Genomic DNA, 23,550 nt, shown 5'->3' on the forward strand with positions numbered 1-23,550 from the left:
GTGGCCTGAAAGAATCCTTTGCACTAACAAAAGTGCACATTTAGATAATTCTTCACAAGATAACATGAGAGCCACGTATCGTAAGCTGCATACTCATCCTATGAAGACTTTATCAATCTAAAAGATGAATTAAAAAGTGTGAGTTATGTGATTATTGCTGGAATATTATAAGATTATTATAGATACTATAAGATTATAGCTGGAATCATTACAGTGGAATAAATTATATTCGACTAGAGAACACAGCTACACATCAGGCCAAGCCAAATGAGGTGCCACTCTCAACAAATTATCTTTCTCTGTCATGTAATATCTCTACTACTTTAAAAATACAAAAACTAATTTGGTGTGCACATTTTTGGCTAACGTGCTTTTGTCTGGCTTTATTTCTCTATAGTGTTTTGAAAGCACAATTTAAAATGGTGACAAATTCTTTTTTTGAACATTTTTCTAGGTTTTTCTTCTTAGAGGCTTCAAAAGATCAAACTACAACACTTTACATAAGAGGTCAGAAACAGGCTTTTAAACAACTAACACATCATTCCAATAACATGTCACTTGTGTCCTATAATAATCCTAACATAATGTACTGTATGCGCTTTTAAAAATATTAAGTCTGCAAACATAGTCAGACTACTGAAGTACTCTATATGAAGATTAAGGGTAAAAGAATTAAATATCACATTTAGATTTTTATTCCACCTGACTCTAAACCTAAAACTTAAATTAGTTTTCACGCCTTCAAATCTTGACAGTCCACTGTAAGTGAAAGCTACATGGCACTTTCCATCATTCATATAATGGAACACTTAAATATATCAATAATATAGATTTATTATCATTTATCAGAAAATATTTCTTTCCTTCCCCATTTATATTTTTGCGTTAACGCAATGCAGCAACCTACAGCGAAAAGCACGGAAGAAATGCGCATGTTAACCTATTCTACCATTTCGTTGTTTGGTAATAACAATAGTGGAAAAATGGCCAGCAGTATCCTAGCAAAAATTCAACTGAATTTTCTCATGTTGAATAAGTTAACTGTAAGTTTGCCTAGGTTAAGGATAACATGTGAAGAAAAAGCCAGGCCATATAATATTAGGAGCTTCAGTCACTGCCCTTACCTCAACTCTTGCAGCAGCCCAGGAGCCTTGAGCCACTACTCTCCCATTGGATAAGAAGCTGCATAAGGAAGAAGAAAGGCCATTCAGGGGCTTTCTGGCCCCATAATTCAACAACTGCCACCACCCATACGGCCTAGAGTTGTACTTTAATTATTAGAGAGCAGAGGGTGGCCTGAATTATTATGACCTTCACTACATATAGACTTTTTAACTTCACAAGGTTATTTTGAATATCCACCTATTCAAAAAAAAAAAAAAAAAGGCAAAATGCACAGTATTCTTGTCCACATTAGGGGATTTTTAATAAAACTGGTTATCTTTTCTTTGACAGAAGCAGACCAACGGAATTATCTCTAGGAACGATTCAATCCACTTGCTCTATCATTCTATGTGATTCTAAAAATCAATATCTCCATCATTAAGTTCACTCAAAAGCACTCCATAAGTACAGGATAATATCACTAGATATTTCTCCATACTAAAAGCCATCAGGGACTTTGGACTGTTACTTAACCTCTCTGGGCTTTGGTTTCATTATCTGAAAAATGAAGGGTTTAGAGAGGATATGTAGGTTCCCTCCCAGATCTAACATTCTATAGCAATACTGCTAGAAGCACATTTTGCTGTCTTAAAGTTCTACCATGTAATACAATGTAGTTTTACTACTAAACTAAAGTATAAATAACCATAAAGCAGTTTTATGCTATCTAAATAATTCTACCAGTGCTTCATTTCTCAGAAAAAATGTAATACTCACTTGAGGGTCTTCCTCTTTGAGCGTGTGCCGTGGCATCTGCTCTGTATCAGATATTTCATCTGAAGACTCATTCTTTCTTTTTTGTTTCTTACCCAACGTAATAATGAGTTTGCTGTTTCAAGAGGAAAGGAACCAACAGTAAGAACTCTTTTGCCTTTTTCTATTTTTGGTCATATTAAGATTGGCATGATAAACTTTTTTCCATTTTGTATCACATGAATGTTCAACCAAAGATAACTATCATGAAATCCATAATGACATTTTCAAGACAAGAACTGTATTCTAATGGAACAAACACAAACCAATATTACAGTTAACGTACTTCTAGGCATAGAAAGGCAGCCAAGTTTTAGCACTTGTTTCTCAGGCTCAAAATCATTTTTCATGGGAAAAATGTCAGGTGATAGAACTGTAGTTAATAATTAAAATAATCCATTTATTATCTTGTAGATTTGGAATGAGGGTTTTTTTCCCCCTTCTACCTCTTACTAAATTCAAACTCCTCACTTCTCCCCTACTTATTAAAACTTTAACAATGAATTGTTCTTTCATTATTTCATTTATGTTAAGGCCTATCTTAGCTGTACTGTATGTTCCTAAAAAGTTAAAAGCTCTTCTTTTATATTTCCACAGTTTGTCTGTCTCTCTCATATATATGTGTACATGTGTATATTAATATTTATACACACCCATTAAATACAAATGTTTAAAATGAAAATGTGTTTTCAACTTTTTTTCTTGATCAGAGGTATAGAAATTATAGAGCTCCCACATTTCCTTATTTTGGGTTCAACAGATAAGGGGGCATGATTTTAAAGCACCATACTAACCATAAATCATGCTAATTGCTTATCAGGGAAATTCTATTTTAGATATCCATATTTCAAACAGAGAAAACTTCCCAAAATATTTTGAAGTGTGATATATCAGAAACAGAATTTTCTTCAACAATTATTTACTAACATGGGGCAACTTGGAGGTTAAAAGCACACACTTTGAAATCATAGCATCAAAAATTTTAAAACTGATTCCACCACTTACCTATCTGTAAGACACCTGGCAAATTACCTGATCTCTTTTAGCCTTAGTTTCCTTGCCTGGAAAATAGAGATATTCTAATAGCTACCTCTACTGTTGTTGAGTATTAAGTGGGATAATGCATATGAGCTCTTGGCAAAGTCCTGATACAGTAATTTCTGAACTAACCTCTAATTATTATATGCCAGGTGCTCCTAGGTTCTAGGATTTGAAGATAAAGTGGACACAGTCCCCAACATTAAAGTGTCACTGTTAGAATATGAACACAGTTAAAAGGCAAAAGTGGAAGTTAGTGCCAGATGTAATGTGAACACCAAAGAAGAGGTGCTTATGTCTACTGAAGAATAAAGGAGGTATAGAGAAAAGGTAAAGTTTGAGATAGGAAACTAATGATAAAAGGGGGTTTAATTGCTAGTGAAAGAAAGGGGAAGGTACATTCCAGGTAGGGGGTGATATTACAGAAGAATGAGAGAAATGTGCAGAGATAAGGGTGTGTCAGAAATACACAAAGTACCGGGGCACCTGGGTGGCTTAGCTGGGTAAGCATGGATTCTTGATTTTGGCTCAGGTCATGATCTCACATCCTTGAGTTCAAGCCCTGGTGTCTGCTGTCAGCACGGAGCCCACTTTGGATCCTCTGTCCCCCTCTCTCTCTACCCCTTCCCCGCTCGCACTCTCTCTCAAAAATAAAATAAACGCTTAAAAAAAAAAAGAAATATACAAAGTAGTTCAGGAGGAGGAAATGGAGAGATGGTCATCTAGACAGAGTGAACAGAAGATCCTTGTATGACATGTAAGGAGTTAATATTTTAGTTTAAGGCTAGATTTTAAGCTCCACAGGGTGGGAATTGAAACAATCTAAATCTGTCTTGTTCACCACTGACAACAAATGGCTCTGAGATACTCTGAATAAATGAAAACAACCAAATAACAAAGCAATTGGGAGATATGAGAATTTTACACCAATAAGTTCTAGGGATTTAATAATATAGCATGGTGATGCTAGTTAAATACAATACTGTGTTGTCTATTTGAAAACTGCTAAGAGAGTGAATCTTAAAAGTTCTCATAGTGAGGAAAAAAACTGTCACTAGTGAGGGGATGGGTATTAGCTACACTTAATTGTGGTAACAGTTTTGTAATGTGTACATATGCCAAATCATTATGTTGTACACCTTGAACGAATATAATGCTATATGTCAATTATCTCAATAAAATTGGTGGCAAAAGGAATTTCCAACAAGAGAGCAATGCAACTCAAAGAAGTAAAATGCAAGGCAGGGAAAGGAGCAATCAGGCAAATGACAACTCAAGCGAGAGATGGCGAGAGCAACGGGGTCAATGACTGGCTGCCCAGATGTGAGGCAAGAAAATTCTAGGAAGAGTTATTCCCAGATTACTCTTGTATTGTACTGCATGATTACCACCTTCAACAGGAGAAGGATGACTCTGACTTGGTATGTCACCTGCACTCTTCTGACGACGTGAAGAAAGCAGACAAGAGGTACAAACACAGCTTATGTTGGAAGCAGGAAATCAGAGAAAGTCCAAAAAGATATTCTGAAACAGTAAGAAGGAACTAGCCGTGTTTGTACTTCATTCCTTCTCACTACTTTCACTGGTCATGTGTTCCCCTGTCTGGTGCCGTTTCCTTATGTTGGTTTACCTCCTAAAATACAACTCTCCCTTGAGGTCATGTCTACGATTAGATACCACATGATCCTGTTCTTCCTCCCTCTCATCCACACTTCCTAAAAAACTTGTCTACACGGTCGGTTTCATTTTCAGTACTCAACCGGCCATTATCTGAACTCTTGGAACTACTTTTCATTTTCAAAGCTTCCACTTATCTAGCAGAGGCAGCCTCTGCTGACTTTTGCACGCATTCTCTCATTTGATGTTCGTATGATTCCAAGAGGCAAATACCAGCATTTTATAAAAGGAAATGGAGGCTTAGCGAAGTTAAAGAACTTGTTCCAAGTCTCACCTATAGTAAGAATAGAGACAAACATTAAGTAGGCCTCATTCCAAAGCTTGAACTCCTAATGTCTGAGGCCACAAAGGACCTTTGTAATGCCAAACCCAAAGGGAATTTTTAACGCTTTACTACCAACGCATAACGAATCAGTTTTTCCTTTTCTGTACCCTTGGCCATGGGACACAATACTCTCCTGGTTCTTGCTAAACTTCCTTGGCTCCTCTTCCTCCATCTATTCTTAGTATTGGTAGTTTTCAGCATGATTCAGTCCTCGACAACCCTTTTCTATCCATCCTGTAAACTTTGTTGTTTCTCAAATTAGGGTCTTCAGCCTTCTTTTCTATCGGCAGTCCCTGAGAGATGAAATCTATTCATAAAACCAGCTGTTACTTAGACATTTCCACATGGATATCCCACTGATATTACAATCTCAAAATGCTCCAAATGCAACCTCTTTCTCCAAACCTAATAGTCTACTAATACTAAAGGTAAGTTCAGAAAAGCGCACGCATCAAAAGAGAACAACTTCATGAATTTTCTCAAATGAACACAAATGTGTAACCAGCTTCTAGATCAAGAAACAAGACATTATTGGGGCACCTGGGTGGCTCAGTCAGTTGTGTCCAACTTTGGCTCAGGTCATGATCTCACAGTTTGTGGATTTTAGCCCCGTGCTGGGGTCTGTGCTGACAGTGTGGAGCCTGGAGCTGGCTTCGGATTCTGTGTGTCCCTCTTTCTGTCCCTCCTCCACTCATTCTCATTCTCATTCTCATTCTCATTCTCATTCTCTCTCTCTCTCTCCCTCTCAAAAATGAATAAACATTAGGGGCGCCTGGGTGGCTCAGTCAGTTAAACATCTGACTACAGCTCAGGTCATGATCTCCTGGTTCGTGAGTTCGAGCCCCCCATCAGGCTCCGGGCCGTGGAGCCTGCTTTGGATTCTGTGTCTCCCTCTCTCTATGACCCTCCCCCGCTCACAGGCTGTCTCTCTTAAAAATAAATAAACATTAAAAAAAAAAAAGAAACAAGACATCATTAGTTTCCCAGAAGTCTCCTCTAGTGCCTCCTCATCCAGTAAAAATCTCCTCCAAAGGGTGAGCATGATGTTCTTTGTGGTTACACAATACAACCTAAGGCATTTGGGCAGCCCATCTTCAGTGGCAAGGTCAGGGATAACTCTAAGTAAAATCAGGTAGCAGAAATATATGTTTGATGCACTCCCCCATTTGCTATCCATCTCCAAACCTAAATGCATATTTCAGACTAGTTTGTAGATGAGACCAAAACTAGTAAAAAGGACACTTTAGCTACTTAAATAACAATTTCCTATGAAATGCAAACTAAGGCCTGTTAATACCCTTCAACATATTGCATAAAAAGGTATTTTCTCAATGTTGAGTAAGCTAACCGAATTATGTGAAATGCATCTTCTGATACAGGTTGCTTAAAAACTCAAATCTATAAGGTTGCTTAAAAACCCATATCCCAAAAGTAAAAAATTCAATGAAATCAAAAGCAGAGATTCTTAAATATTTCGTATTTATGAATTACTATGAAGAGGTTACACTGTTCCTTTGTGGTGGTGTAACGTAATGAAATGAAATCTCTCTCAGGACAGTGTACCAGGCTGCTTAAACATTAGTTTATAGACAAGTATTGCCTAAATCTCTAGAAAAGAAATACTAATAAGTGCCACCAGATCAACTTTAGACATCCACCCTTTTTGGCTGAGAAGGGTAAGTCAGATAAAAATATTTTCCGTAATAACTTAGATAAGCCTTCATTATATTAATTATTTGAAAAATGTTCTTAAAAAATTTTTTTTTAACATCTATTCATTTTTGAGAGACAGAGAGGGACTGTGAGTGGGGGAGGGGCAGAGAGAGAGGGAGACACAGAATCCAAAGCAGGCTCCAGGCTCCGAGCTCTCAGCACAGAGCATGACATAGGGCTCGAACCCCGAACCGTGAGATCATAACCTGAGCTGAAGTTGGACACTTAACCAACTGAGCCACTCAGGTGCCCCTACTTGAAACATATTCTTCAAAACAAAACAGTGCCTTTTAAATTTTATTTTCTGTATATTCTGTATTTTCTTCCAATGTTGTTCTATAGGCCTGGTACAGGTATCTTTTTCCATGAACTCATTAACCATTCTTAATCCAGGCAAAACTCTTTTTTAAATCCTAACTTTGTGGGGTGCCTGGGTGGCGCAGTCGGTTAAGCGTCCGACTTCAGCCAGGTCACGATCTCGCGGTCCGTGAGTTCAAGCCCCGCGTCAGGCTCTGGGCTGATGGCTCAGAGCCTGGAGCCTGTTTCCCATTCTGTGTCTCCCTCTCTCTCTGCCCCTCCCCCGTTCATGCTCTGTCTCTCTCTGTCCCAAAAAAATAAATAAATAAACGTTGAAAAAAAAAATTTAAAAAAAAAATAAAATAAAATAAAAAATAAAAAAAAAAATCCTAACTTTGTAAGAGATATTTCAAATATAGTAGTTTTCCACATAAACCTTTCAAAGTTCTAAATATCTACACATGACCTTTCTGTTCAAAAACGGTATATTTCCATGGTAGGAGACACGTTGATTCTAAAACATTAAGTCATGCTTGACTGACATATTTCTGAGTAAAATATAGATATATTTTAAGATTTAAAAACTAGGGTTACTTACACAGAACACTGATTCTTGGAAACAATGAAGACATACTGGTTTATTATAAAGTTCTAAAACAGTTATATAGGTGACACTACAAAGGGGAACAAAAATTAGGTTGGTATTGATGAGTAATTCCTAAATGTGTGAGGCAGCCTTCACTGGAAGGCTGTCTGTTAAAAATAAAGACTCCTAATCAGAAAACCTCAGACAAACCCAAACGGAGAGACATTCTACAAAATCACTGGCTAGTAAGCTTTACAACCAAAAACACCATAAAAGACAAAGGCTGAGGACTGTCCTGAATTGGAGGTGGTGTAAGGGGGGATGACAACACAGTGAAATGTAGATTCCTGGCTAAAAAAATGGAACAACTGACAAAATTTACATGAGATCTCTAAGTTAACAGAATCGTGTCAGTGTGTGTGTGTGTGTGTGTGTGTGTGTGTGTGTGTGTTTTCTTTGACAACAGTGCTTTGGTTATATAAATGTTAACCTTTGAGGAAGCTGGGTGAAGAGTCTAAAGGAACTCTGACCATTTCTGCAAGTCTGAGATTAGTTCAAAATAAAAAGTTAAAAAAAAAATGACTGATTTGTTGGTCCCAACCCTATGATTCTGATCTAGTAAAGTGGGACTCCAATCGGACTTCTAAAAAATTCCTGAAGACATTCTGATGTTCCACTAGGTTTGGGAACCACTGGTTCAGAGTTATTGTCATTGAAAACTCTATGAACAAGTATTCAGGATAATAAAACTATTTTATATTCATAGAGCACTTAAAATACCAAAGTGCTTTTGCCTACAATATCTCAGTTGATCCTGAGAAAAATTCTGACATAGATAAGGTACTGGTCTATGATACTAATAGGGAAACTTCAGCACCAGAAGGTGAAATAAACTGCCCAAGTCATAAGTTTAGTAAAAGACAATAAAGGTCTCTTTATTCCTGGTCTACTTTTTAAGAACACATCTTACTGATTTTAAAATAAAATGACATTACACTTCAACCAGTCAATAGATACTTAATATCAATAAATATACATAGTTTAATGGATACAGAGAAATATGAAACTATTACTGTCATTTTGTAATTATGGTTAAAATTTATCTGATTTTCAAACAACCAGAAATCTCTACTGCATGTATAATAACAAATGATTCCCATAAATATTATGTGAGGGAAATCAGATGATCCAAAAGTAGAAAAAATAAAATCAGACAAGTAAAATACCCAATCATGGATCAGAGTCTACTGTGTGAATTCTAAAATAAGATTTCATTATAAATGAAACTAAAATTTCATTATAGACACATTCTTCAAATAAACTGACAGTTTGCTATTCTTAGAAATATCACCAAAGTAAAGTGCCAAATACAGAATATATTAATAATAAAGGGTTTTCACAAGCTTGTTTTTAAATTTTTCATTAAAGGAATCTGTTATCAATGTTAGCAAATTGCAGCAACAGATATTCAGGCAAGTGAAAGAACTAAATATCAAAACATTGCTTGTTTCAGACAGCAAAGGGCAATTTCAAACTAAGTATAAATTTGAAATGTTAATTCATTTGATAAGTATAGGCACTACAAAACCTCAGTGTTTATACTTGACATCTATATTTGATTTTCAGATGTAATTTATGCACTCATCTGAATCCTGCCCACATGTTTATTAGTAGAGGCTGGTAACAAGTTGCATTCTACACAGTGTCAATCTGTAATTGCCCCCTGCTGATTCTCTCTTTGCAATAATTGGACAAACAATGAATCTTCCCCAATTAGTCCATTTGTTGTAATTAATGCATCCAATTCATCATAAGTGAAGGAAAGAAGCAAAAATACTATTTCACATTACAATGTTGAAAGGCAGTGTGGCTATTTTTAAAGTCATAAAATATAAACTTTTTTTTTTAAGAAACACTTTTAATCTGGTGAAATTTCTCCAATTTAGGGTCAACACAAGACTCCAGCTTAAACTCCTTTGGGAAAAATAAGTTTTAAAAGGATTCTTTATTTTAGTTAATCCTTTAATTTGTGAAAGTAACATTGTATTGTATGCTCTTGGTAACTTGGGACTATAAAAGACTTCGTGTTTAAGGACAGAAAGGATTTTTTTTTTAATTGAATCCACTGAATTGTTTCATATACTTAGGATATAAGTATTAGCTAAATATTAATCATAGTCCACATATGTACCAGCATAGTTTCTTATTCTTAAAAAATACTTTGCTTTTAAGAAAGAAAAGGCGGGCGCCTGGGTGGCTCAGTTGGTTCAGCATCGGACTCATGATTTTGGCTCATGTCATGAGCTCATGGTTCATGAGATGAAGCCCCCCATGTCCAGCTCTGCACTGACAGCATGGAGCCTGTTTGGAATTCTCTCTCTCTCTCTCTCTCTCTCTCTCTCTCTCTCTGACTCTCTCTCTCTCTCTCTCTCCTCCCCTCCCCCACTCACATGAACTCACTCACTCTGCCTCTCAAAATAAATAAACTTAAAAAAAAAGAAAATGGTGTTTATGCTAAAAAACATTGACAGAGTAGGAGCATTAAATCAAAAGCTTTACTTTAGTTGTTCTAAGATACATATTAACATCTATTGATTCCCACATCTAATACATTCCCACATATTAACATCTATTGAAATCGATTCATTTAATAATCAAATATATGCCATAGTTTTAACTTGCAATATTTTTTTTCTTTCTTACACATAAATTATTGGTGTGTCTTATTAATCAATGACATCTTAGATTCAATGAAATACATACAACACATTGTTTGGTAATAACAGACCTTAGTAAGGTCTTACATTTTACATAAAGGTATACTTCTTAAAAATGGAACTGTAAATCTTCATGAAATTCATGATAACAAATAATGTATACTGTATCAATTCTTTCTGCAGATGAATGTGTTTCAGATTTTCACTGAGTTTAAGTTTAGATCTAAAGAGTGAAATCAACAAAACATTTTACCTGCTTGGCGTTTAAAAACTATAGAATTTCTATAGACTACTAATGGTATATGATTAATAATTAAAAATACATAATAAATGTACACCATACATTTTTCAAAGTTTCATGTGCCTAGAAATAATTAATTAATACATTTATATTTTATCCAGACATATCAAATTGTTACTATTTTGAATAAATTCAATCAGGGTCTTGTCACTTTATTAATAACATGGACTGTAAAGTGATAATTCTCAATTTCTGATGATTCATTGTATTTTTCCCTCGGATTTTGTTTGTTCATTTTTTCCTCTATATATTTTGTTATTTAGATATAAATATATCTCTATAGACATGCATATGGACAAACTTACATTTAGTTTTGTTTAAAAAACACATACATACATACATGTGTATATATATATGATATTAGGTAATTAATAAATGTTATTTTCCCTCTTCCTTCTTGGAATTTCAAACTATAGCAAAAAAGGGCACAATATAATTTCAAAATTTAATTATGTTCATTTTCCTTTATGACATGACATCCTTAATTTCTACTTGAATATTTAGATGTTTTCTGCTTTAACTAAAGAGAAAGGCTACTTCTAGCACCTAACATCTAGCATACAGAAAGAATAACTATGGACGGCACAAAAAAGAAGACAGGAAGTTTAATCATGAAGGACTACTACTGATTAAAATTATGGGCCACAAAACATTGTTAAGTATCAAAATCATTCTACCAATATCAGTCCAATAATCTGTAATCTGTAATATGAAGAAGTATCCTAATTGGCAACACATAAACATAATTTAAATGTCAAAACTACAAACCACAAATTTAAAAATGCTTCAATCAAATCATGTGATATTCCTTTTAAATTTTTTAAAAAGTTATTTCAGAGAGAGAGAGAGAGCGAGCAAGCACAGTAGGGGAGCAGAACGAGAGAGAGAGAGAGAGAGAGAGGGAGAGAGAGAGAGAGAGAGGGGGGGGGAGAGGGGGGGGGGAGAGGGGGGGGGAGGGAGAGAGAGAGAGAGAGAGAGAGAGAGAGAGAGAGAGAGAGAGAGAGAGAGAGAGAATGAGAATATCCTAAGCAGGCTCCATGCTCAGGGCAGAGCCTGTCATGGGGCTTGATCCCGTGACCCCGAGATCATGAGCTGAGCCGAAATCAAGAGTCAGATGCTCAAATGACTGAGCCACCCAGGTGCCCCAATTCATGTGATATTCTACCACACAATCTCAAATCACAAATAGAGCCGTAAGAAAATTCTACTTGAAGTCATAGAATGAATTTATTTTATAATTTAACTTTCTACTGTTACAAAGCCATTAGTTATATTCCTGTGGTTTCAGTGAAGGATTAGTTTGCCATTTCTGTTTTTGATTTAACAAATCAAATTCATCCATTTGGTGCCATTTGATACTTAACCTTTCACTCATTTATCCATTCGACAAAATTCATTCTATTCCATTCATGAAGCATCTATTACGCGCCTACTATTACTAAAAAAAATCTGATATTCTACATGAAAGGGAGCTTGTTAGAACCTGACTGCCAAGATCATGAACAACATTAAAATAGAAAAAGGTTGTTTCCTGCCCTACCTCACTCTTTATTTCACACCTGCCATTTCCATTTCAACTCACACTCTTCCACATAATAGTGTGGGCAACCCTTTCAAACTCCAGGCATATTTCAAACAAAATTTACCCCTCCTAAATGCTACTCTAACTACTTGATAAGCAGAAGAAGCATGCTCATATGAAAACAGCCATTAGTAACCTATTACCCCTCTTAAAAATTAGCAACTGCTTTTGTTTGTCCATTTGATTTTTTTTTAAGTATATGTGCTACTAAATTGAGCACTCTCTGCTCGATTTTTTAACTGGTCTCATTTAACTGGTCTCAGAGCCTTAACAGAGAATCTAGGCAGGTGAGTGAAAGTTTAGGCTTGAAAGAAGGGGCGTGGCTCATGGCCACAGCCTTCTCCCTAAATAGCTACGTGCTATTTATGCTCTCAGAAAACAATAATGGCTAACATTTATTAAATTCCAGGTACTGCTCCATATGCTTTAAATGTTATTAAATTATTTCATTCTCAAAAATAACACAATGAGGCAAATACTATCATTATCCCCTTTTCACACAAGAGGCAACTAAAGCTTGAGAAGTTCAGTATCTGTCCAGGGTCACACTGCTTATAGGTGACAAAACGGGAATTTGTACAAATGTTCCTGGCTCCAAAGTCAAAGAACTTAATCAAATTTGCCCACTGTGCACCAGCCTAACTCACAGAGGTGTGAAGATTAAATGAGACTCTACAAAAGTGCTCTGAAAAGGATACTTTTTTCCTTGTATTAAAAAATTCATCTACAAAAGTAGCAGAAATAATAAAAAGGTTTCAAGCACACTAGCAAGCAAGCAGAAGCAAAACAATGACACGCATGGGTTAAATAAACACCAATTCTGATTATATATCAACCATAACTTACTGTTTACAAATTTAGTTACTCTTAAAGTTTCTATTTCACGCTGCTGGTGGTTAAGCTCCAGCACACATTCCCTTCAACTTCATCTGATACCTATCATTTGATATTACCAACAGCTAATTTTCTCAAACTAATAGAAAAATAAAACTTTTTCAAGCAAATGTTTAATATATCATGAAATACTGTTAATTAAAATTATGCAACTAAACTACTTAAATGATGACTTCACACAGAAATTAAAAACTTGGCAAATTCAAAATTTAAATAGCAGCTTACTGGAAAGCACAGTAGTGAAAATATTTCAGCTGACTAGAACAGGTAAGCTTCCATTTCACTTACATGGCTGCAACTTATAAATTCCTCTATCAAAAGGATGTTTTTATATTCTCAACAAGTTTTTCTCTAGTAACTCCTCAGTGTCTTGCCACGTACTTATCTTTTCAGAACAATTCTCACCTATTTTCTCAAGAATGCTATCTCTAAAAACAATTACTAAATTGAGCAATGCTGTGCAGTATTAAAATCATTTAATAATATATTTCCAACAAAAATATAAATACCCCAGGATAAGTCAAGCATTCTACTGTGATATGTTACTACTCCCTACCACATTACATTTTCCAAAAATCCATGTTTCTCTATTATAATTATTTCCTAATATCCCCTTATGTACATTGCTTTTCTTGAACCAGATTTACTTCTTGTATCTTTTGCCTCTAAAAGATATTATTCCCTCCTAAATTTAAAGTTACTATAACTTTTGAAGTTTCTTTACCAGTTTCTCTTGGTTTGTGCATTATTTTTTGAATGCCCTTCCAAATAGTACCCTCTTTGCCTATGTATCTGTGTAAGTTAAAACTGAAAAACTTTAATTATACTAACTCTTAATGCATTGAACGATTAAATACAGGGTTTCCTATTTAAAACTAGAGAGAATATTGGAAAAATCAGATACTTTCATGCCCAAACCATTAAATATAAAAAGAGTAGAAATTTAACTTTCAAATTTCATTTTAGCTGTCTGCAAATAAAATGCAAAATCACAAATATTAATCACTGCTCTATTACGGCAAGAGAGCCCATGTTATTTAATGGTTGGGATGGAAAGGCATCAAGCCATAACAATATAATTCAGTTTGGTGACTGCATTTAAAATGCCGAGAATCAATGTCTTACAAATTTTTGTCAGTTCTCGGTATCTATACAGTGTATCAGTAATTTCTTACGCAAATGAAGATTTTCATAATAAACAAATTCTTTACCATGTACTCTTTTGTGTGGAAAAAAAGAAAACAGGTTGAACACCTTATCTAAAATTTCACATAAAGCCTTCAAAAATGACCAAATATTTCTGCAAAAATAACTCTAAACTGTTGGCCCTGGGTTATTCTTACCCTTGCATGCAAAAACTTGCATATAATACATATATTAACATTCATTACATTTTATTTTTGAAAATGTATTAGATAAGTCATCAGATAAAAACACTGAGCATTAATGTACCCTCCTAGAGCAATTCCTTGTCCTTATAATTCTCTTGGAGCATTAATCCTCACCTGGCCTCTTTATTACATAAAGTAAATCAGAGAGAAAGTGAGGGAGTAAACCAGGGGGAGCTGAACACTGCTCATCGTTGATTTACGTGGTCTTGGTTTTCCTGCTATTCCATTTAGTCCAAAGTTGTGGGTTTTTGAAAAAATACTGTATTTCACGTTTCCAATCTATAAGGTGCCCAATGAAGTACAACTAAGAGGTAAAGAAACCTGATAAAAATATTTCAGTGCACTTCCTACCAAGGAAGTGAATTTGGAACTGGCACAGCAATGGGTTTGGTTTTGTTTTCCTTTTTCTGTTCTATGTATGCAATGTTCTCCTATTTTAAATTTCTTTTACTAATATTAATATACAGAAAGCTATGTTCAGAGAAGATTAAAACGCAGTAAGTCTTAATTACTCAATTCATTCAAAAAGGAAGTAAGGTACACATAGTATCTAACAACTTAAAACTTCAAAGTAGGAACAAAATACATCACACGCAAATCAAAAGTAAAAGATGAGACAGACTGCACTTTGACAAAAAAATTCAAAGGAATTACATTGATTTCGAAACCAACTTACCCAATTTTTGTCTTCTCTTTCAACTTTGAACAAGTTTTTGTTTTTTTGCTCTCTTTGTCCTTTGGCTTGGATTTCATCCGTCTACCTTTCTTTTCCTCTTTTCCTTCAACTGAAGCACTAGGAAAGTTCTCAGGACTCATTACTCGTGGAATATTGCGTTCCCCACGCTCCTTTGCTTTTGCTATGGCCTCTGATATTATCCGATTAGCCTTTTCTTGCTTGCTTTCTGATTCCACCTTTTTTCTCTGTTTCTTCTCAGACATGATCCTCACCTGGGTATTCTGCAACTTAGTGTATGTCCCAGAACCGTCACTCTTCTTGGAAGATGGAGGCTAGAGAAATCAGAATACTTTTTACACAACATGCCAAAGTACAGCTAAACGATTAACATAAATATTTGAACATTTAAAGTTATGCTCAACGAAGTAAAATACGTGAGCCAACATGTGAGTGCTACAAACAAATGTAAAATTGTAACATTTTGCTGATCTAGAAATTAGTGTTGGTATATAAAAAAGCTCAACTACTGCTTTTAAAAACGGTTAAAGAAGGATAACGTAGATTCACTGATATTTTCACAGCATTCTTGATTAGTTAGCTGATTCAAATTTTGTCCTGTAAATATTCTGTACATTTGAAATAAAAGTCTTTTCTTTCCTTTTCACTCCAGAACTGTGGAATTTATTGATAAATTTAAAACAGCAATTTTGATTTAGAATACTCCTTATAGTTTATAATTATTTTTAGAAATACAAAGCTTCTCTGCTTTACAAGAAATTAGAACTAGAACCCAAAATCATTTAAATCATTTTTTAATGTGCAATCTACGCAGCAACATAGCTAGTTAGTAAACAGACATTCCCATACTTAAAATTAGAGAAAGTTTTAGTTTTTCCGTGAAAGAGTTAAATGTGGATTTTTTTTTCCTCTCTCTATATCATAATTATTTTGCTCAAGCAATTCTGGAAAAAAAAACAAGTTTTACAGTTTTACGTTAAAATTATTAATATTTTAGCAATATCACAGGAAGCAGATCAACAGCATTTAAAAAAGAATATCCTCTTCAAACACGCATTCATCCACATATACTTAGATCACAGTTTTGTTATGTTCTTACCCGTAAACATGCCTCTGACTATAGCAAAGGAAAAAACCACCAGGAATTTCCAAACACATTTTCATGCTGATTCCAGTGTGCTTCACTGGATATCTTTTCTATACCTGCCTCATCAAAGGTTTCATAGCAGTGCTGCAGCACTGGGAAAGGAAGGAGGGTTTAGAACGCTCACTAAAATGCCACCTTAAGGCCTACAGGCTATAACAAATAACCAAGACTCGAGAAAACAGCAACAAGCTCAAGATGGCGATGCAGTACGACTCCCGCAGCAGCAGCCAGTAATAAGGAAGGTTATTCAATCCCATTAGCCTTTTAGCCCAAAGAACCCCTCCTCCTCCCACTCATTCAGGCTTTCACTTACCCTTCCTCTTGGCCTCTTCACTGAAGACATTTTTGGCGTCAGACAAAGGCTTGCCCTCTGCTTTTTCACCACCCCAGGCAGTGCTCAAGAAAAAAGCATTGAAAGAAGATTCCTAAATGGCCTATTTAGCAAGCTGCAACCAAGAGATGCACAACCCTCCACAAACACACATTGTGATTTATCAACACATTTCTGCCTTGGCAAGTTTATATCCACTGTTCATCCTATTTAGATATGAAAAAGGCTATAAACCCCTCCTAAAAAGCTGGGTTTCCTCAATAGCTGTAAGCAGATAGCCAGATTCCAACAAAGCACAGAAAGAAATGAATGCACAAAGCATCAAAATGCATCAGCATGAATATTAGAGATGTCGTTAAAAATACTGACTCCTTCTGCGGAAGTAGGCCAGCAGATGGTGCTACCAGTTATTATTCCATTAGACTCTGCAATTTAACCCCCAATGGACTGTTCTTCCCTCCATGTAACACATTAACTCTCACTCTGCCATTTCCTGCAGTAAAGTTTTAGAAAATATACGTAAAAGCTGATTTTAGAAGAATATCTGAAAACTCAAACTGTGGTGAAATGGCTTTATGCAGCTATCAATATTAAAAAAAAAAGAATCCAATGCAATTTTTACTGGAGAAAAATACTTTTCTCCAGGACACCATAAAATACTGGAACTAGGAGAAGAGCTAAAGACCAGCAAGGGTTAAAGAGCAGGTCACACATAACAAGTGACTTCTCGTTAAGAAATTAGGTGAGTTCTCTTCGGATTCTTCTAACAAAAGCTAACACTGTGATTTTTAAAACAGACAAATGAGGCTATTTTCATTTAAATTCTAAAGAGAAGTTTAAGATTTTGAAAAGAACACACGGAGAGCTGCCTATATGCCCACAGAGAGCAAATAACAACACTTAAATTTTTTCCGTATTTAAACCTGGAAAAATATACTAATGAATATTTCTAACATCAAAAACACATGAAATTCCTGACCTTGACTCCTCATGTTCTATTTTAAATGAACTGCTGAGTTTTTCGGATTAAATTTTGGTTTTAGTCCCTTGCTAAAAATAAATAACAAGTCTTCCTGAATTTCAGCAATACAGCTTCTCTTTCTATAAAAAACTGAGGCTGAAATAATAAGAAATGCCCTTAAGTACCTAAAACAAAATTTTCACTGCTTTAAAATTCAAGTTTACTTCTTTCATTAATACCATTTTTTTTTCAGTCGGTCTTGGCAAGTTATCTAATATGTCTATCAAAGAACAATTTTTGTTTTTTTCCCTTTTAAACCAAAGGTCTCAACACAGAGTAATATTATGTGACTGATCACGAATTAAGACCAACTGGAAGGCAGGGGAGGAAATTAAGGTTTACAGAACCAGGAAAGGCAAGGAGAGGATCTGACTGCCCTGAGGGGTCATCTACACAAAAATCACAATGACCAACAGTAAGGGCTTATTACTTACTGAGTGCTTACTAAGTTCAAGGCACTACTCTAAGCATCTTTCACCTAACAACTAACTTAATCCTAAACAATAGTAGGATAATAGTGATAATGGAAAGGAAAGGAGTAGCAAATGATAGATACATTCTTAGAGCAGTATCGCAAAAAGTAAGAACGACCTGAGAGCAAGAAAGAAAAATCATAATGGTAACAGTAATGGTAAGAGCTAACACTTATTTAATCCTTACTGTGTTCCAGGCACTACTCTTCATATTACACATATAGCAACTCCATTAATCTTCAAAACAACCCTGTAAGCCATGCACTTACAGCTGAGGATACTGAGGCATGAAGAAATAATTCCCTCCAGATCACACGGCTGCTGACTGATAAAGCAGGGATCAAAAGGCAAAGAACTCACTAGGAAAACCATACTCCTAACCACTATATGGTATCATATGTGGTTCAAATATCATAATTTACACAGATTAATCTGAATACAAAGAAACTAAGTGACTTTCTCAAAATTGCAGAGACACTAGTAATAAAGCTAGAATGAAATTAATTTTTCCCAGTGCCCTTTCCAAGACGTAGAGATCAACCAGATATGGGTGGGTGAAGAGCAGGAAGGATCAATGCTTGGCTTCTAGACCAAGGCTAGGTATGAGAAGGTAAAAGAAATAGGAAGTCTAGGCAAGAAAGGATGTGTAGATGTGTGTGGTTAAGTTTAAAAGCTCTAGTAACTGAAAATTTGAGACTGGATCCTCAGAGAGGGTAGGGTTGGAAAAGATGATGTCAATTCTCTCGCTGTTTTCTTTCAATATCCTTAACTTGCTGACACTATCCTCAGAACCTAAGATGATTTCCAAAATATATCACTTCTCCCATTAAAGTTTTTCAACAGATTCTATTCCTTGACTCAAAATCCCAATTGTTTAACAATAAATCTTAACAGTGGACAGTAATAGAGAAGTCCATGGTCATATATTTCTTCTGCTATTAGAATGCAATATTTTAAAATGATATTCCCACAGAACATCAATTACTGAGGTGTTAAGTAACTGAACATTTTTAATGTAGGTCATTTCTCAATTCACACATATACACAAACATACAAAAGGATAGCTGATGTGCTTTTTTTTTTTTTTTTTTTTTTTTTTTTTAACGTTTATTTATTTTTGGGACAGAGAGAGACAGAGCATGAACGGGGGAGGGGCAGAGAGAGAGGGAGACACAGAATCGGAAACAGGCTCCAGGCTCTGAGCAGTCAGCCCAGAGCCCGACGCGGGGCTCGAACTCACGGACCGCGAGATCGTGACCTGGCTGAAGTCGGACGCTTAACCGACTGCGCCACCCAGGTGCCCCTGATGTGCTTTTTTTAATGCCATACAGTCTTTCTCTTTTCCCTTATATAGGCACTCATCAAATTCTGTCAAGTCCACTTAATTATATTTTGTTCTATTTTCCTCCTCATCCCAACAGCTTTGCTGTATCAATTTCCCACTTGTTATGGTTACACTGTAGTTATACAGAAAAATATCTTCCTTATCTTTGGTGATGATGAAACATTAGGTCTGCAATCTACTCTCCAATTCTTTACAAAGTCAAAGAATTTCTTTGTATTTCACTTGTGATTCTTCTGTAAGTTTGTCATAGTTTCAAAATATTTTTTTAACACAAGTTGTTTAAAAATCAAAAATAAAGGCAAAGATCTTGCTCTCACAAAATCCATATGGTAAAGGACAAAAAAACATACAAAAAGAAGGCACATATACTAATATCATATCTAAATGTTTATAAGACAAAGAAGTCATAGCAAAACATAAAGATGATCTCATATGTGATATATTATGCTGATAGCAACTGAAAGGAATATATGGAGCATCCTGTATATCATATTTCATACTGGGGAAACTCAAGGATTTACGGTATGAGTGTTTTTCAAACCACAGGTCATTACCTAATATCAACTCATGATATAAACTTAGTGGGTCCAGATGAAATAGAACAGAATGAAAAAGTATGGCATATAGCCTTTATGAATGCTACATGCTACAAAATTTAAAAGTTTTCATACCACCTATTACATCTTTTTCCTTCCTGAGAGAAAGAAGCAAAAGAATTTGTTCAGAAATTAGAGGCATTAAAATCTGAGGGGTGGGGGAGTCAGATCTTTCCTCTCTTGATGGAATGATTTTCCCAAACACTCACCCAACCCACATTCCAATGGGAATTTGTCCATTTCAAATATTTTAGTTGTATATAAATAATTTAGATTATTGAATTACCAGTGTGTAGACGCGAGTGGAAATTATAAACTTCCAAAAAAGAAGGGGAGAATGGTCACATGGCTACTATGCATGTACTATAGAACACAGGCTCCTTTATTGGAGGAAATACATATATTTCTATTTCATATATTTTTAAAACAGTATGAAGGAATAAAAGGTCTCAAATAATAAAACAGATACAATTCCTTACCAAGAATAAAACACAGAACAAGGAATTTTTCAACAACACAGGCAAAACTGCATTATAGCTGAAAATCTTCCAACCTTTCTCAGAAGAGAGGATTGTTAGGCTTCAGAACTGGGGGTCAGGGTGGATGGAGGTTCCAATGGAAGACTATATAAAATAGAATGGAGATAGCAAGTATTGAGCAAAAATGAATGTTATTGCCTAGAAACACAATGTAGAAATAACAGAAGAGAGCCAGTTAGGGAAACCCCAAAACACCAAGTTCAAGGGGTTGGTGGATGAAGAGGAGCTAATGAAGGAAAACAAAAAGAAACTACAAGAATGGAAAGTATTAGCAGAAGAGTGGTGTCCTGGAAGCCAAGAGATCTCGAGTTAAAAATTTTGCAGTCAAGGGGCACTTGGGTTAAGTATACCACTCTTTTTTTTTTTTTAATGTTTTATTTTTGAGAGAGAAAGAGAGAGAACGAGCACGGGAGGGGCAGAGAAAGAGGGAGACCCAGAATGCGAAGCAGGGCCCAGGCTCTGAGCTGTCAGCAGAGTCCAATGCAGGGCTCACACCCACAAACTGCAAGATCATGACCTGAGCCGAGTCTGGATGCCTAACCAACTGAGCCACCCAGGTGCCCCAAGCATCCAACTCTTGATTTCAGCTCAGGTCATGATCTCATGGTTTGTGAGTTCAAGCCTCATGTCAGGATATGTGCTGACAGCACGGAGCCTGCTTGGGATTCTCTCTCTCCTCCTCTCTCTTTGCCCCTCTCCCCTCTCTTTGTCTCTCTCAAAATAAATAAACATTAAAAAAATTCTGCTGTCAAAGGGAAAGTATAATATAGTAATTTGATATTATAAAGAATTTATAAGGCATTTTAGTTCTCTTAACTTGTTTATAAGCCAGTTTGCTAGTTATAATAATTATTTAAATATTCATATAAAACCAACATTCTAAAAATAAATTTATTTTATTTTATTTTTTTTTAAACATTTTTTTTTCAACGTTTATTTATTTTTGGGACAGAGAGAGACAGATCATGAACGGGGGAGGGGCAGAGAGAGAGGGAGACACAGAATCGGAAACAGGCTCCAGGCTCCGAGCCATCAGCCCAGAGCCCCACGCGGGGCTCGAACTCAGGGACAGCGAGATCGTGACCTGGCTGAAGTCGGACGCTTAACCGACTGCGCCACCCAGGCGCCCCTCTAAAAATAAATTTAAAGTTAATTTTAGTATAATATGTGTCAAACATTAATGTGATGACTTCTTTTGGTCTTTTTATTTATTATACACAACATTTTTTCCGCAAGCTACCGATAAAGAGTTGCTTTTAAAGAGAAATGGGGAAAAACTGACATAAAAGCAAATTATAATCTGTTAAAGTCTTTTTCTGAGTTTTACCCTTAAATCTGTTTTCAGAGTTTTTGATAGAAGTGAAGCAATTATTTTACTTTGCTTTTCCTCACATCTGTGAAGTGCCATGTTCACAAACTAAAAAAGGCCTACTCTTATCTTATGACTTGTGTTAGTACCTACGTCTCCACTTTTAGCTAACCACAACATTCTTTTTTTAGTGTCATAAATATTGCATTTTACATTGAAAAGGTAATACTATTAAAAGTATTGCCTTTATTTTAATCATCCACATAGCAATTCAGGCAAATAGTACATATTCATAAAAGTTATTTTTTTTCTAAATAAAAATTTGTTTTGTGACTTACAGGAAACACAGAGAGAGAGGAACATGTTACAGGCTATCACGGGGGTGCATTCAGCAAAATCCAGAATGTGGGAAACTATAGACAAATGACTCCATCTCTTCCACAAAGGAACAAAATGAAGGGGAACCACAAATTTAAAAGAGATTTAAGGGGGCGCCTGGGTGGCTGAGTCAGTTAAGCATCCGACTTCGGCTCAGGTCATGATCTTGTGGTTCGTGAGTGGCTCTGTGCTGACAGCTGGGAGCCTGGAGCCTGTTTCAGCTTCTGTGTCTCCCTCACTCTCTGTCCCTCCCCCACTCACACTCTGTCTCTGTCTCTCTCTCTCTCAAAAATAAATTAAAAAATATTTAAAATAAATAAAAGAGATTCAGGCTAAATGATAAAAGAGAGAAAAAGAGACACTTAAAATACTTATTAGCCAAATGTAATGAGTAGCCCTTGTTTTGATAGTGACCTATAAAAAAAAATTATAAAAATAAATTTATTATAGTACGGAATTTTAACTTTGACCAGACATTTGATTACAGTTATTTATTAGGTGTTAAACTGATTTTGCAATGGTGTTTTATTTTTGTTTTTTAAAATGTTTATCTATTATTTACTTTGAGAGAGTGAGTGAGCAGGAGAGGGGCAGAGAGAGAGAGGGAGACAGAGAATCCAAAGCAGGCTCCACACTGTCAGCACAGGGCCTGATGCGGGGCTTGAACCCATGTAACAGTGATATCATGACCTGAGCTGAAAGCAAGAGTCAGACACTTACCCAACTGAGCCACTCAGGTGCCCTTGCAGTGGTGTTTTAAAGACAAAAAAATTCTGCCTTTTAGATAATAATTTGAAATATTTATAGATGAAGTGATATGATTGAGCTATGCTTCAAAATAATCCATGCAGGAGGTGGGAATGATAATTAGAGGATCGTACAGATAAAACAGTGCCCTATAAATTGATGGCTATTGTAGCTGGGTGATGCATAGTCTACTTTGGTGCACACTTGAAATGTTATATAATAAAGAAATTTAAAAAGTTATATTCAGGGAATAACAAGTAGCGTGGCATAACAAGAAAAGGAGGTGCGTGTAGAAGAATCATAAGCAACAAGGGCTGAAAGGTAATGGGTTAGATCATCAAAGGTGTTACAAGTTAATGCTAAAATATCTGGACTTTGTCTTTATGCTGAAGGAATGAGGTAATCAATAAATGATTACATACAGAGAAGTAAGGGGATCCAAGTTTTAGATTTAGGGTTGCTAAGTGGTTTCAATAAAAATACCTGAATACTTGATGAAAAAGTCTATTTATTTATGAAAAATTTATTTATA

The 23,550-nt window shown here is 35.6% G+C and overlaps 1 protein-coding gene across 12 annotated transcripts in view; it reads right to left on the minus strand.

The window, feature by feature from the left end:
- Window positions 1-23,550, minus strand: part of CHD9 (chromodomain helicase DNA binding protein 9) — a 237,841-nt gene that overhangs the window by 94,926 nt on the left and 119,365 nt on the right. For 9 of the 12 annotated variants that reach the window (XM_086689430.1, XM_086689428.1, XM_086689432.1 and 6 more), the window contains 2 exons: window positions 15,115-15,446; window positions 1,882-1,993 (listed from right to left, as the gene is read on the minus strand). In XM_086689430.1, the coding sequence (XP_086545556.1) occupies window positions 1,882-1,993; window positions 15,115-15,446 (444 nt within the window). Of the gene's footprint in view, window positions 1-1,881; window positions 1,994-15,114; window positions 15,447-16,231; window positions 16,553-16,592; window positions 19,107-23,550 lie in introns of those variants that run through there. The other 3 variants (XM_025920788.2, XM_025920787.2, XM_086689434.1) reach the window with 2 other exon arrangements.

This window comes from Puma concolor, chromosome E2, assembly GCF_028749965.1.
Source record: "Puma concolor isolate L17-30 chromosome E2, mPumCon1.1.hap2, whole genome shotgun sequence".
NCBI lineage: Eukaryota > Metazoa > Chordata > Mammalia > Carnivora > Felidae > Puma > Puma concolor.